The 14,261-nt window shown below is 35.8% G+C and overlaps 1 protein-coding gene across 1 annotated transcript in view; it reads left to right on the top strand.

Annotated features, from left to right (window-relative positions):
• LOC103153129 (shootin-1) overlaps positions 1 to 13,810 on the top strand; it is a gene marked incomplete at its 3' end in the record, with an annotated part of 19,871 nt that extends 6,061 nt beyond the window's left edge. Inside the window, exons 3-11 of the mRNA XM_007573940.1 lie at positions 2,362 to 2,456; positions 6,605 to 6,800; positions 7,889 to 7,986; positions 9,608 to 9,689; positions 11,131 to 11,225; positions 11,316 to 11,462; positions 12,571 to 12,724; positions 13,316 to 13,427; positions 13,728 to 13,810. Of these exons, the coding sequence (XP_007574002.1) occupies positions 2,362 to 2,456; positions 6,605 to 6,800; positions 7,889 to 7,986; positions 9,608 to 9,689; positions 11,131 to 11,225; positions 11,316 to 11,462; positions 12,571 to 12,724; positions 13,316 to 13,427; positions 13,728 to 13,810 (1,062 nt within the window). The remainder of the gene's footprint in view (positions 1 to 2,361; positions 2,457 to 6,604; positions 6,801 to 7,888; positions 7,987 to 9,607; positions 9,690 to 11,130; positions 11,226 to 11,315; positions 11,463 to 12,570; positions 12,725 to 13,315; positions 13,428 to 13,727) is intronic.
• Between the last annotated feature and the right edge of the window lie 451 nt (positions 13,811 to 14,261).

The raw sequence follows: 14,261 nt of genomic DNA, 5'->3' as shown, positions 1-14,261 counted from the left end.
GTATTCAATGAGAATATTTCATTCATTCAGATCTAGGATGTGTTATTTGAGTGTTCCCTTTATTTTTTTGAGCAGTATTGTGTAGAAGTTAAACACTCTTAATCTAAGAATGTACAATGAAATAAAGTATAGATGTGATTGGCAAAATATGTTTTTAACTTCTATGGTGGATTCAGCACAGAAACGCCCACAATCATGAAAGTTAACTTTTCACCTGTAGCTCCTGGTTGCCTACGTCCGCTCTAAATTAATTATTAACTCGATAAGTTTGCTTGTTGGTGTTTGGCTGGCTGCTTTATTGTTGTGTAAAGTGAAGAGGTGATGCTGAGCTTATCTGCTTGGGATGAACCAATTTCTGGTTTGGAATGTTGTTGGGTTTGAAAGCACCAGAATATTATGCTTGAAATTATGTTCTTCTTCTTCTTCTTTTCTTCTCCGGTGTGTTTAGACGAGGTTTGAATCTTTTAGATTGAAGCAGCTATTAACCATACTAAAGCCCACATCTCTGTATTTAAATTTTATTGGTCTAATGTACTTTAAGTTTAGTCTTCAAAGGAAATTAAATCTCTTGTTTTCATTAGATGTAAGTGGAAAATCCTAATGATTAAAATAAAGGCTTGAAAACTGTGTGCAATTAATCTATCTGATTAACTGCACAATTTTACTTAGTGAATTGAGATTTTGCGTTAAGTACCCCATCAATCCACTGTGATATGGAGTCGATCAGCCTCCTGCCTCAAGTCATCTTCATTCTTCATTCTGAGGTTTGGTGTCCTTCATTTTCTTTTTGACTAAACCCCATAGAGTGTTTATGGTGTTCAGCGAAGGCCAGTTTGCTGGACAGTCAAGTGGCAGCTGAGTTACCCTGGAAACAGCTTTTGTTATGTTTGGCAGTGTGGGTTGATACCAAGAGTTGCTGGAAAATGAAAAAGCTTGTCAGCAGAAGGAAACGTGAAGTCCTGTAATATTTTCTCCTAGACGGCTGCATTGAGCATAGATGTCAGAAAACCCAGTGGACCAACACCAGTTGACATGCCACCCCCCAAAGACCATCACTGACTGGAAACTTCCAACTGGACATCCGTGGATTCTATGGTGCTCCACTTTTTCCCAACAGACTTCAGCACTCATGTACTAAAATGAAAATAATTTACAGCTTCCAGCACATAGTAACAAAGACTCCATTGTTAGACTTAATTCTTCTCAAATTAGCATCGGTTCTTGTTCGTTTAATGCAGAATGCATCCAAACGTTTCAGGTAAATGGACCTTGGGTACAGTTCACATTTGAATACTGAAATTGTCTATTGTATGTCATTCAGTATCTTCCAGATAAAGATGATTGTTGATTGAGGGAAGGAAGGGAGGAGAGAAAGAAGGAAGAAAAGGAAGGAAAGAAGGAAGAAAGGAAGGAATGAAAGAAGCAAGGAAGGAAGGAAGGAAAGAAGGAACAAAGGAAGGAAGGAAACGTAAACTGTTTTCTAATCAGTTTCACCAAGAATAAAAAAAAAATTAATTTCTGACAATTTTGTTTTACTCTATAACATTTTATTGGATGGATGGATGGATGGACACACGAGCAACCAAAAAACCATTGTAGTACTTGCCATATTAAAATGTACCAGTCGGGCTGCTCTGTGCCACTTATTTCAGGTAGAGCGTTAAACAAAAATGACCTTTTATTTCCCAATTATTATGATTACGCCACTTTCTTATTTCAATATTAGATTTAACATCACTGTTGTAATGTGACAGTGTATGAGTGTGAAAAAAAAAAACAACCAACAACTCAAGATAGGGTGTTAAAAACATCCAGTGATAAGAGCAGAAAAAAAATCGGTAACACTTCATTTGAAGGGGAGTGAATAAGACAGACATGACACTGTCATAAACATGACATAACACCTGTCGTGAACATGAAACAGCCTTCATGACTGTTGTCATAAAGCGTCATTCAGTAAATAATGACACTTTTAATACAAAGTTGACATTATTCAAAATGTCTTTGTTATGACAACTTGACATTAACCAAGAAATCATTACTGATATAAATTTGTTATAAAAGTATTACTGATTACACTTTAAAAATTAGGTGACTTTATGTTATTAAAGGTAAAGTTTAAACAGTAATGATTTCTTAGTTAATGTCAAGTTGTCAAAACAAAGACATTTTGAATAATGTCAACTTTGTATTAAAAGTGTCATAATTTACCGAATAATGCTTTATGACAACAGTCATAAATATTCATGATGACTTTTTCATGTTCATGACATGTGTTATGTCATGTTTATGAAAGTGTCATGTCAGTCTTATTCACCCCCCTTCAAATAAAGTGTTACCAAAATATCTGTGATTTTTCAGTGTCTCAGAGAGTCATCGAGGAAGTCAGCGCGATTCAGGAGGACCTGGAGATTGAGAGGATGTGTCGAGAAAGTGCTGAAGCCCTGGCCTCAAAGGTAGACAGTATCCCTACACAGATGTGTTGCTTCAGTTTTGTGTCACACTACTATAAATCTAATGAACAGAAATGTATTTTAAAATGTCCTGACCAAAGAAATAACGTAATCTAACTAACTCATGTCTTTGTTTACCTCAAGTCTGGGTTAAATGAATCATCCATAACACATTAAAGAAGCCTCCCAGGATGGCACTATGGTCAGTGTGTTGACATGAAGATTATTCTACTGAATCATACATGTTGCAATCAGAAGCGCGTTCGTCAACAGCACATCTTGTGGGTGAAAATTGCCCCGGTTCCTCAGAGCAAGCTTGTTGGACGCTTCCCATTGTGGACTGTGATTGAGTGTGAGGGAGCCACACATAGTGATTTTGTAGCCCACTGGTGCAGAGATTATAACTGTAATCATTTCTTATTCAATTTTTGTACAAAAGCCCCTACAGTCCACCTTGCCGGACCAAATTTGGGGTAGTGGGAGACTGCTGGTGAATTATGGTGAAGGTCAAGTTTTAGGCTTTTTTTTTTCAGCTTCTTTTTTTTTCTTGCTACTTGAACTTTCAGTGTCTTTTCATTCTGCTTGTTTGGATCTTTATAATTTATGGAAAGTAGCACTTTTATCAGCCCGTTTATAAAGTAGGCTGTTTTCTGTATTCCAAAAGCTGTTTTTTGGGGGTTTTTTTTGCATATCAATATTTTTAGTGCAGAAATTTCTTTTAAAATAAAACTAAACATACACTCTTTTTAGTTTCTGTTTTGCTGTTCTTATCACTACATATATTTTGAAAAATCAGGACTGGAGGAATCCAAGTCAATTGGAGAAAGCCCAGACGGAGATGTAAGAGAGATTAGAGTCGAGCAGAGTTCTGTAGGATGGGAAGGACCAGGCTTCTCCAGTATAAAACTACTTTCCTTTCATTGCATGCTACTAAAAATAGCTTTGACACTGAGACAGGGCACCAGATAAAGTTGTTGTTAGGGACACATTAATCTACATTAAAGCAAAAAGAGGAATATCCCAAAGCGATTTGGAAAAGAAATGTAATAATTAATCTGGGTTGAGTTCAGTAAAAACAAACAAACAAAAAACAACAACAACTGAATGAATGTTTAAGAATAAACATTGTTACTTATTTATAGTTCAAACCGCCTGAACTGTATATTTTTCAAACATTGTCAGTGTGTGGAAGATAAAAAAAACAAACTCAAAGATTTTGAAAAAGTTCTGAACATTTTTAATGCTTGGATGTTTAGCTTAGGGCTCACTCACCTAAAACTCAGTTTACTAAAAATGAATAAAAATCTCTACTCTTATGTAGAATGTCTGAGGTAATGACACATTTCCAGACACAGAGGTGATGCTTTGAGAACGTTGATCACAGTACATTCCTTCCAAATCATCTGAAAATGATAAAAGAAAAAAAACAAAACAATTTTAGTAAATACTGACTGCAGTGGTAAACCATTTAATGTCTCTCGAGAATTAAATATTTTCTGAGAGTTCTACAAACAACTGTTCTCAAATAGCACTGATTCCTCTGATGCTGACAGATCATTAAAAAAATCCTCAAATAAATGAGTCCAATACTTTTGGACAAACATAGTAATGTCAAAAATAATTTTTAAATCACACCTTAAGCCTGATGGTGAAAGCGCTCATTCTTGTCATACATGGAAAATGCTGGAGGTTTTAAGCACTGAAGGGAGGGGAGGTTTCATTACCAACCATAATTACAATTTCTTTGATAGTCGACGTCTCGCCACAAAAATCTTTGCGAGATCCTGGATGCAGTTCTTCTGATTACTGTAGTCAGTTGTATGTTGCTATACTTCCTCCACTAATTCACCGTTACCCTTCAGTAAGTTTGAATTTAGAGCATATTTACAATATTTAAAGGCATTAATGTTGGAAAATACATGTTTATATAAGCATAAAAATGCCTCCTTCAGACTGCAGAGCAGGGGTGTATCCAGAAAGTTTTTAAGGTGGGCCAGTGACGATGTTGGGGTGTCACACCAAAATAAAAACCCAGACAGGAAACAGGGCTGGGATACCAGGAGGGTCGTACCTGACCTAAGAGACACATATCAGTCTCATAACATGAAGACATAAAAAACATACAGATATTTCTCTTATTTCTTAAGTGATTAATTCAAAGCAAAAATATGATTCTCATCAGATTAGATTGGAGGGGATCTAATCTGAATGGATTTATTATATTTTTCTGAACCGAAACCATAAATAAAAAAACATTTATTAGCACACAGTGCCTACATCAGATTACACAAAGTTGAGAAGATACTTTTATATTTGAAATAGCTATTTAACGACACACATCAGCACTTACCTCCAAAGTCAACACTAAAATGAAGGGAAATGAAGAAAGAAAAAGGAAATATACCTATGTTAAAAAAAACAACAACACAATAATGATCAGAAGGATCCTACATCTGTACCAGAGCAGTTTATCAATATACAATACATAAATAATGAATAAATATATATTTTTAATAAAGTTTATATTGAAATTTTACATTCAAATCTTATATTTTTATGTTTCACACTGTTAGTAGTGCCAGAGAGAAACAGTTTGTGAATTTGCCAGGTGAATTCACACTGCAACAGCTTCACAGCTGACATATGTTACTGCGTTAGATAGTACAATAACATAATCAAAAACAACATTAAATTTTGAGGCAAAGTGATATAATTCTTAAGTCTGTAGATAATAAGATTCAGATATTGAGCTCAGATTCAAACCCACTGATCACCAAAACTAAGCGAACTGTAAAAAAACGTAACTACAAACATAAGATTTCCGTATCACGTTGTCACCGTTACACAAAACATATTTAAGTCAATCCATAAGGTCCAAGTCGCCATAGAAAATGACAAACAAATTAAACTCGCAGTAAATCTCTTCACACTCAATGACGGTAGGTTATTTCTTAGAACCCTGGAAAGATGCTGAGACTGAGTGAAATTTCTCGACACTCCTACGTTCAAATTAAAAAAAGTAGCTGCAAGGGAACATCAATTTAAAACTGGAAAGATGAAGACGTGGTTTTGACGCTTAATGTTTTTGAGGCATTGTGTAATCAAGATGAAGGGGCTGTTGCTTCATAATAGTGACCTTCGGAGAGAGCAAGCCACTGCGATGTCAGTCTGGATTCATCTGAGTATGTAATTTATATGGGCATCTGTGCTGAGCTGTTCAATTTTGTTGAAAGAATGCAATTCCATGTTATGTATTGCTGATTGCGTTTCAGGGGAAAAAAAAACAAAACAGATGCAGTCTGAAGGGTGTCATCAAAAGAAAGATTTGCTGCAATCTGCTCTCTACGGGATGCCATTGATAATGCTTTTTATTTTATTTATTTTTTGTTTTTTTACTTTTTTGTGTCCTTTTCTTTTTTCCCACTTCTTTCTTCAGATGACATCTAGATGCATAATTTGCACTCCTCTCCCTCAGATGAGCCTCATGACGGCTGTGCTGAGGGTCTTTGCTTTGTTGATACATTTGATCGACTGGTGGACGACCTTTCAAAAGGGCAATCATCGCTCTCACAGTTAAACATCATGTCAAATGGACAAAACACAAAGAAAAACATGGCTAAAAATGTTCCGCAAGAGCTTTGAATAAACACATTTAATTCAGTCACATCAATTATTAGAACTATACAGATAAATGTGCACTACTGTACCGATGCCTCTTCTGCCATCAAGAATGACTGACATACATATATCTATATGAATGTGCGTGTTTGAATATGTTGAATGAACCTTGAATATCCTGAGTAAAAAAATTAATATATATTGAAAGAAAGTTTGAATATGTTGAATAAATGTCAAATATACTAAGTGAAAGTTTAAATATTTAGATGAGAGTTTGAATATATTGAATGAACCTTGAATAGGTAGAAATTATTGCTCTTGGAAATGGAGAGTTTTGTTAGGTTTTTGAATTCCAGTTCTGATATGAGTGAGGATCTTTTATTTTTCAACCAACTGGAATGCGTTGATGTTCCAAAGGACTTTCCTGGTGTGAAAACAAAAATACAATGAGATTTGATTTCTTTTTTGTATTGTGACAAATAGAAGAAAGTATGCAAACAACCATTGTTCTTGTGTTCTCTCTGCAACGGAAGTTAAAACGTGAAAACCGCTCTCTGAAGAGGAAGAGCATGATGATGATATCGTACCTCAGCCCAGAAACCATCAAAGACATCAACCTGGAGGAAGAAGAGCAAGATGGCGATGAGGAGAAAGTTAGGGATGAAGAGGAGGAACAAGAATCCGCTGCCAGAGTTTGCCTCTCCGCCGACTGCACTACCTTCGTCTCAGGTAGATCATTTCTTCAGCTTTGAATCAATCTGCATTAACTTCATGTTTAATAAAATCAACAAAGACAGAAATCTCAGAAATCTGAGTTTCAGCAAAACTTTCAAAAGTGTTTCTTTTTTTCTTTTTTCTTTTACCACTTATCTGCTAGAAATGATTAAAAAGTACTGGTCATGATCAAAATTTATAGGAAAAAAAACAAACAGATTTTATATAAAGTCCACAGTACAAGGTGTGTTTATTCACAGAAAATCCTTGATCATTTAAGGGGAATGCTGAAAAAGAAAACTACTGTGGGTGTTGAGAAGCAATACCATTCGAAAAAGCTTGGGCATTATTGCAGCAACAGTATTTCTCATTGGAATAGTTAAGAAAATTACCAACATTGTGCAGCATAGCTTGTTAAGTGGCCAGTTAGCACTAAGCAACTTGTATCAGATAAATTTGTTCATGACAAAATAAAGGTGCTCATGACTCCAGAGGGAAAAATAAAATTCCACCAATAAAGTTCTGGAACAAGCTGATTTGCTCAGTCTTCAGACTGAGCAAACAAAGTCCAGTCGTCCTTCCACTACATGCGTGTTGAAGCAGAAGGTGAACTTCACAATCAAAGCTGGTCATTAATCAATTTTTAAAAGCATCGAGATCAACTGATTTCTGGGCAAAGATAAAAAGGCAGGGCAATTACCTGATATTATACTAGTCAGAAAATTTATAGTATTTTCATCCAAATTATTATGTCCAGGGTGTATTATAAGCCTGGCGGGCCACCAGGCTTTACTTGTGCCCCCACCAGGCTAAGCATTGCTTATTTATTTAGGTCTTTTTAAAATGTTTGCATTTTTAAGACTTTATAGTTGGTGTTCAAATATTAATCTTTCAATGACACATAATTATCAAGTGAAATTTTCAAATTTCCTCTCAACTTTAAAATTTTTTTTATCTCAAAACCACGACGGGCCGCTGGATGAATGACTGACCTAGTGCCAAACCACCAGGCTTAGCAAGTTTTCTGGGGGAAACCTTGACGTTCATGTTTGTTTAAAATCACCATCAATCTGAAAATGATGTTTACTTTGTTATTGTTTCAGAGCTACAAAATAAGTTGGAATTGACACTTAAGGAGAAAAATGAAGTAATCTCTAATCTTGAATCCACGAGACAACAACTAAAGACTGCCTGTGACGAAGTAAGTTTAAGATTTCTAATAGTTTTATACTTTGCAGCATCATGTAAGGAGAATATTTGTCATAATCGAAGCGGACTGAGTGACACGCCAGCTTGGCTCGCTTTGCAAAAACAGCTTTTAAAATAGGCCAGCGTCGTCTCTTCGGGGAGGACGTTCAAGAGGACGTTCGATACTGAGACAGTGGATCACACTCTGTCTCCTGTGTCCACCTTTCTAAAGACTGCCATTTTATTAATACACATAAAAAAGAATTTGTTTTCAACAAATTCTTTTTGAAATGTGGCTGAATTGTTTCTTCTCTTTTTCTTATTTGCTGTGGCTCTCAAAAGTTCATACGCACTGTTAAATTTTCACATATTAGTGCCAAAAAAAACGTGTTCAAAATATTTTCTCTTGAAACAGTTGTGCAGTTCAACTGAAAAACAGATAAATATGTTCAAGGGGAGGTGCAAAAAACTTCAAAAAAAAGCTGCAGAAACTAGATTGAGTGTGCACACCCTTAAGCAAAAGTTAGACCATATTTTTTAAGCAAATTCACATTTGTTTTTTTAGTTTTTTTACTTTTAAGTCTTCTTTGATTACAGTCTGTCAATATTCTCCCACTTGGGCTTGCAAAAGTTTTCAAAAACTGTCTGTGGTTTTCTTCAGGTGAATCCAATGATCTGATTTTTTTCCCTCTGGCAAACTGAGTCCTGTGACACAGTTTCTGTCCTGTCTTTTCAATAACTAGAGAATAGGTAGATTTTGTAATGTCTATTGTCCAACTGCTTATTCTACTGCATAAAGAAGGCCTATCAAAAGTAAAGCTCACATGTAGTTTTTTTTTTGTTTTTTTGCCACTGTCATCCCCCTCTGAGCTCCTAGAATCCCTTGTGAAAGTATCTTTGGTAATATGTTTTCATTTCAAGTTGATTTTACCGCAATAGCAAGATTTTACACTGCTGGGAGACCCATGTTGTATATTCTATTAATTCAAAGATGAAAAGGAGTCGGACAGATTATTCAGACAAACTTTAGTGAAGAAAAAGGATGAATGAATCATATATGATATGATAGATGACAGAGTGTCACAGAAAACACAGCTCTTTCAGGAAAACCCCTCCATATTTGTTTTTCTTCTTCTAACTTCTAGTTCTAAAGCGTCATGGGATATATAGTCCATTCAATTAAAGGTCCACAAATGGTCAGTTTTGAACCAAATATGAAATACTAACTAGATCTATGAAATAACAATTACAACTCAAATAGTTGCTTAAATATTAAACTATAATATCCCAAATAATAAGCCATAAACTACCAAACAAATTCTCAACAACCTATTGAGACTTTAGGTCCAGGAAGTATAGACAGAAATGTTTTTCATTTAAATTTACAAAGTTATGTTTTATCTTTTTGAATCCTGTGCGCTTCGTATATGAACTTTCTTTCTGTTATCTTTACCTTCACAGTGTTTGACAAAAGGCTTTTTAATCTGTCACACATCTAGATTAATGTCTGACTTTTAATGTCAGTTTCACTTTAAGAGACGACACTGTAAAATAGTGACATGTAGACAAAAGAGACAAATCCATTTCATTTTCTTTCATAATGTTTTAATTTTATTTATTTATTTATTTTGCAGCTCATGAAAGAGAAACACAACAACACGGATTTAATTGCTGAGCGTCTGCAACAAAAGAAGCTCCTGGAGCATTACAGCAGAGGTTAGAGAGCCGTCCATGCTGCAGAGATGCTGCAGTATCATTATTCATGCCGTGTGTGAAAAGATGTAAACCCTTTTAGGGTAAGGAATAAACATTATTCGCCTCATTGATTTGCAAAAATTACCTATTTTGTTATGAACACACGTTGCGGGTCGCATATAGTTCAACATTTTCTCCTCTCGTTATTCACATTCACCCACAGCAACAGTAAAAGGACACAGTATGGAGAGAAAATGTCCTATTCACACAAAATGAACCGTTACGGGAACTTTGGCCTGATTCACAGGGGTCACTCTTTATTTAATACGTGTAATTTTGAATGTGACATGTGACGTTACGTTTCTTCGAAATGCATTGTTCCAGAGCTGAGGTATTGAATCAACATTATTGCCACTGTCAACATCTAAATAATTATCTTTGCCTTCACCTGGTGCCTCCGCTCCGCTTTGCAGTCATCTGTGCATGAAGGAGAGAGACAGTGATCGGTGGCTCTGGATGGGCGATAAATGATGCAGAATTTTCAGAGCAAACATTTTTAGGTAACTTAGAAGTCAGTCTGAACTTCCACACATCTTCTGCTTTCTGTCATTTCTGCACAGAAAGCAGAAGACGGACTCCAAAGACTCTCTTTTTATTTAGAATTATATGAGAAATAATCCCACTCTAACTTGTATGTGAAAGAATTTTATCCAGAGTGAGACTCAGAATGTTTTTTGTAATGTACGCTTAAATGCAGTAACTGAGCAAAAAGCTGTACTTCAAATCCCATCGCTGAAGCGTCTACATTCAGAGCAAAAGGAATCCTCAAGCCTTTGCTAAAGGCTGGCAGGTTGCTAAAGCAGAAATATCCAACAGGTTATTCAAAGCGCTGGGTGAGAGTCGGTTTAAAATATTACCGTCTGTAGAAAGGGCTTTTCACTCTGAGTGTCAGAGTAGCACTCGTAGCACTGAGGTATTTATGAGTGGACAAATCTGCTATTGAAGCTTTGAAATCAGTAACACAAAAGTATTCAGTCCTCTTGGAATTTTTTGTTTTGTTTTATTTTACAAGCTGTATTTAAATGCTTTTAAAATTAAATTGTTTATGAAGCATCTGTACAAAATATTGTATAGCTCAGTAAAAATAAGCACATATATATACAGCTGTGGAAAAAATTAAGAGGCAACGTAAAATGATCAGTTTCTCTGGTTTTACTTTTTGTTTTATGTTTGAATAACATGAACATTGTTCTTTTATTCTATGAACGACTCACATCTCTCTGAAATTCCAAGCAAAAATCTAGTATTTATTTGCAGAAAATGAGAAATGGTCATACGTATATGATATTTACATATCATGCTGGACTTTGCTGCTTGTACAAAGTGACTGAGGTGTCTTTCATTGGGATTTAGCAATATGTAGTTTAACAGAAAATTATATGTGTAAATGTCTTAATATCAGTTTCTCAGTTTGCTGTGGAAGAATACGAAGCTTTGCAGCACACCCTGGACCTGGAGCAGAACCTGAGGACAGAGGCAGAAAACTTTGCCAGAGACGTGAGCCCGCACTCTTTTGTCATCTGCGACGTTGTGTTCCTGAGTCTTATCTATTTTATGCTGTTGTTATTTCCTTATTGGTGTGTTCAGATGCTGGTCGAACAGACAAAATTGAAGCGGCAGAGTCAGATCCTGCTGCAGAGCTGCATGCCCAGCCCAGCTCTGCAGGATGTGGTCAGTCAGGTGACCGCTCTGACTGAACAGATGGAGACCCAGAGGCTGCAGCATCAGAACCAGGTCCGATCCGAACCGCAAAACACTTTCCACAAAAACGAATCTGCTTGGAAAATAGAAGCTGTGTTTTTGCATGTTGATCTTTGTCTTCTTAAAATTTGTTTGTGTTTTTTTTTGTTTTTGTTTTTTTTTACATGTTGGATGAAATTAAACTTATATGTTTAATTTCTGTTAGGATACCAAACCTGTCAGCAGAGATTAAGGGCTGGTAGCTTGTCATCTAAAGCTCGTTTCACATCAGTTGACATCTGTGGATAATGTAAAGCTGTTACAATTCTTTGGAAAGGGAAAAAGTCGTATTGTGTATAATTGTCCTAAGAATCAATCAGGAAAAACTGCCAACTCTAACTGTAGTGAAAACTAACACAAATAATGAAAAATGAAATACAAGCATATTTACAGTATCTTATTTGTTTGATTTTATGATATGGTTTTAGTTAAAATCCATGAGCAATAACACCAAATTATACATTTGAACTTTAGCTTCATAGTTCTTATAAATAAGAAGCTACGTTCTTATGAATAAGAACTTAGCTTCTTACAGATAAGAAGTTAAATTCTTGTTCAAAAGGACAAGAAAGAAGGTGAGTTATTTCTTAGTTCTTCAAGCTAAACTAGCTTAAAGAACTTCTTTAGGTTAGCTTGCTAAGTTAGCTTGTTCTTGACTAACTTTGCTTTAGCAGCCCAAAGGGTACTTAGCTTAGTAAGGCTGCTTACCAAGCAGCCTTCTCAGGAGATACAGTTTTAGAAATCAAAGTGGCCCATGGCATATTTTACTGCAGGTGAACTGGCTTCTCTCTTTTGGTATTTAGTATGGAATATGAGAAAAGGAGTTACAGCACATGAAAATAAAACAAATACTGACATTTATTATTTTAATGTAACCAGAACTTTGAGCTTTATCTTTCTTATTTCTGGTTACCTTCCTTCCCTCATTAGTTATAGTTAGGGGGGGATAAATTAGTTAATTAGACACTCGTCCCATTATGTGGTGAAAAATATGCCAATTAATATTGGTTAACACTTAACCCGAAGTTCATTAAACAGTTGTTTTATATTTTGTGACTATTCTTTAGCCTGACTATAAATATGGTTTATGTTTGGTCACCAGATCAAGCAGATGGAAGAAAAACTAAAGACCTGTGAAACACAAAAGGAACTAACAGCATTAAAGTTGAAGCTGGAGCTCCTGGAGGAGGAAAAGGAGGCGTGCCGTATCCGCTGCTTTAACGCCGAACAACAAGTCAAAGATCTACAGTTTACAAGTAAGAACCTTAAGAAATGTGAAATCTGAGAGTCAGTGGAGTCCAGCACACAAGCTGCACCGCAAAGCACTGACAACTGCACAGCTTTAGCCTTTGAGCAGACTGCAGTAGTATTAGGAAATGGATGGAGGCTTGCTTGTGTTGGACATAAGCACAACATTTTCTGCTGTGGTATTCATGTAGTATTACACTCTGAAAAGTGTATTTGGGCTGTAATTTGTTTTATTAACGTTAATCTCACTTAATGTTTTGGTTTAGTGATGACAACTTACTTTATTGTGTTCATTTAACTTAAAACTTTATTGTGTTCATTTAACTTAAAACTTAAAACAACTTAATTTGAATTTATCCAAAATTAAGTTGGATAAACTTAATTGAATTCCTTGTAACCAATTGAAGCAATTCAATTAAGTTGAACCAGTTTCTTTTTACAGTGCAGTAAATTAACTCCTCCCATCTGTGTTGAAGAAAAATCCTTAAATTCTCCAAAGATCTAGTTTTACTTAAAATGGAATTGTTTTCATTCCCTTGTTCCTACACTTGCAGCTGTTCCTAAATATTTTGTGTAATTCTTTGTGCTTGATTGGCCAGTTGAGCAACTCCAGAAGAAGCTGAACGCTGCCACCAACCCACCCCCAGCACCTCCACCTCCACCTCCGCCCTTACCTCCTGCAGCCCCAGAGTCGACCTCTAACCCTCTCAGGTTAGATTTTTTTTTTTTTTGTCTGAACATCTGTATTTGAGAAGTTGTTGAGGAATCCACTTATGTAATGTAATAAATGCAATGAAATGTTTAAATAGAAATATATTTACCAATGAAAACTTTTTGATTAGGTTATTTTACATGATTCTAGATCTGAGAATCTAGAATGGAACTACTTTGTTTCAGCGCCGATGAAACAAAAATGTTTTTCCAGGGCATTTTGAATTAAAAAAAAAATCTGCTCTAATACAAATATTGCATTTTATTCTAAGATTTTTGCTTTTTTCCCCCCCCCTACAGCTCATTGCTGTCACTGATTCGAAAGAGAAAGAACGTTAGCCATGACGTCCCATTGGTGGAGCAGAACTCAGCCAAGCCTGCAGGTACACAGCAAACATCTACACACCGCCTGCTGCATTTTATGTCACAAGGTCATTCTTAATTTGAAAATTATGTCTACAGTGTCGCTACAAAGTATTCACCCCCTTTCATGATCCACAGAGTGGATGAAAAATGAGAAAAAATGAGGAAAAAAAGTGAAAAAGGAAATCTGGTTTCTTCATAATGATGGCAATTAAATAAAAAAAAATTCACAAAAATTAACAGATTGCTGGAATATTAAACCCCCTTTAAAAAAACTGGCAGAGATAGCGCCAACTAGTGGTGATAGTCACACAATGAGGGGAATGGAGATGAGTTGAGAGCAGCGAATGTGTCTCAAATTATTGCAGTCTAAGTTCTGCTGGTTCTGGAAGGTCCATTCCCTGGTTCAATAGCATCCCTGGTTAACCACTAGAGCAGGAAGACTAAAGTACGTTCCAACCAATCCAAGAA

The sequence above is a fragment of the Poecilia formosa genome, unplaced genomic scaffold (genome assembly GCF_000485575.1).
Source record: "Poecilia formosa unplaced genomic scaffold, Poecilia_formosa-5.1.2 Scaffold340, whole genome shotgun sequence".
NCBI lineage: Eukaryota > Metazoa > Chordata > Actinopteri > Cyprinodontiformes > Poeciliidae > Poecilia > Poecilia formosa.
The sequence above is the reverse complement of the archived record's forward strand: the minus strand, read 5'-3'. Positions and strand labels throughout refer to the sequence as shown.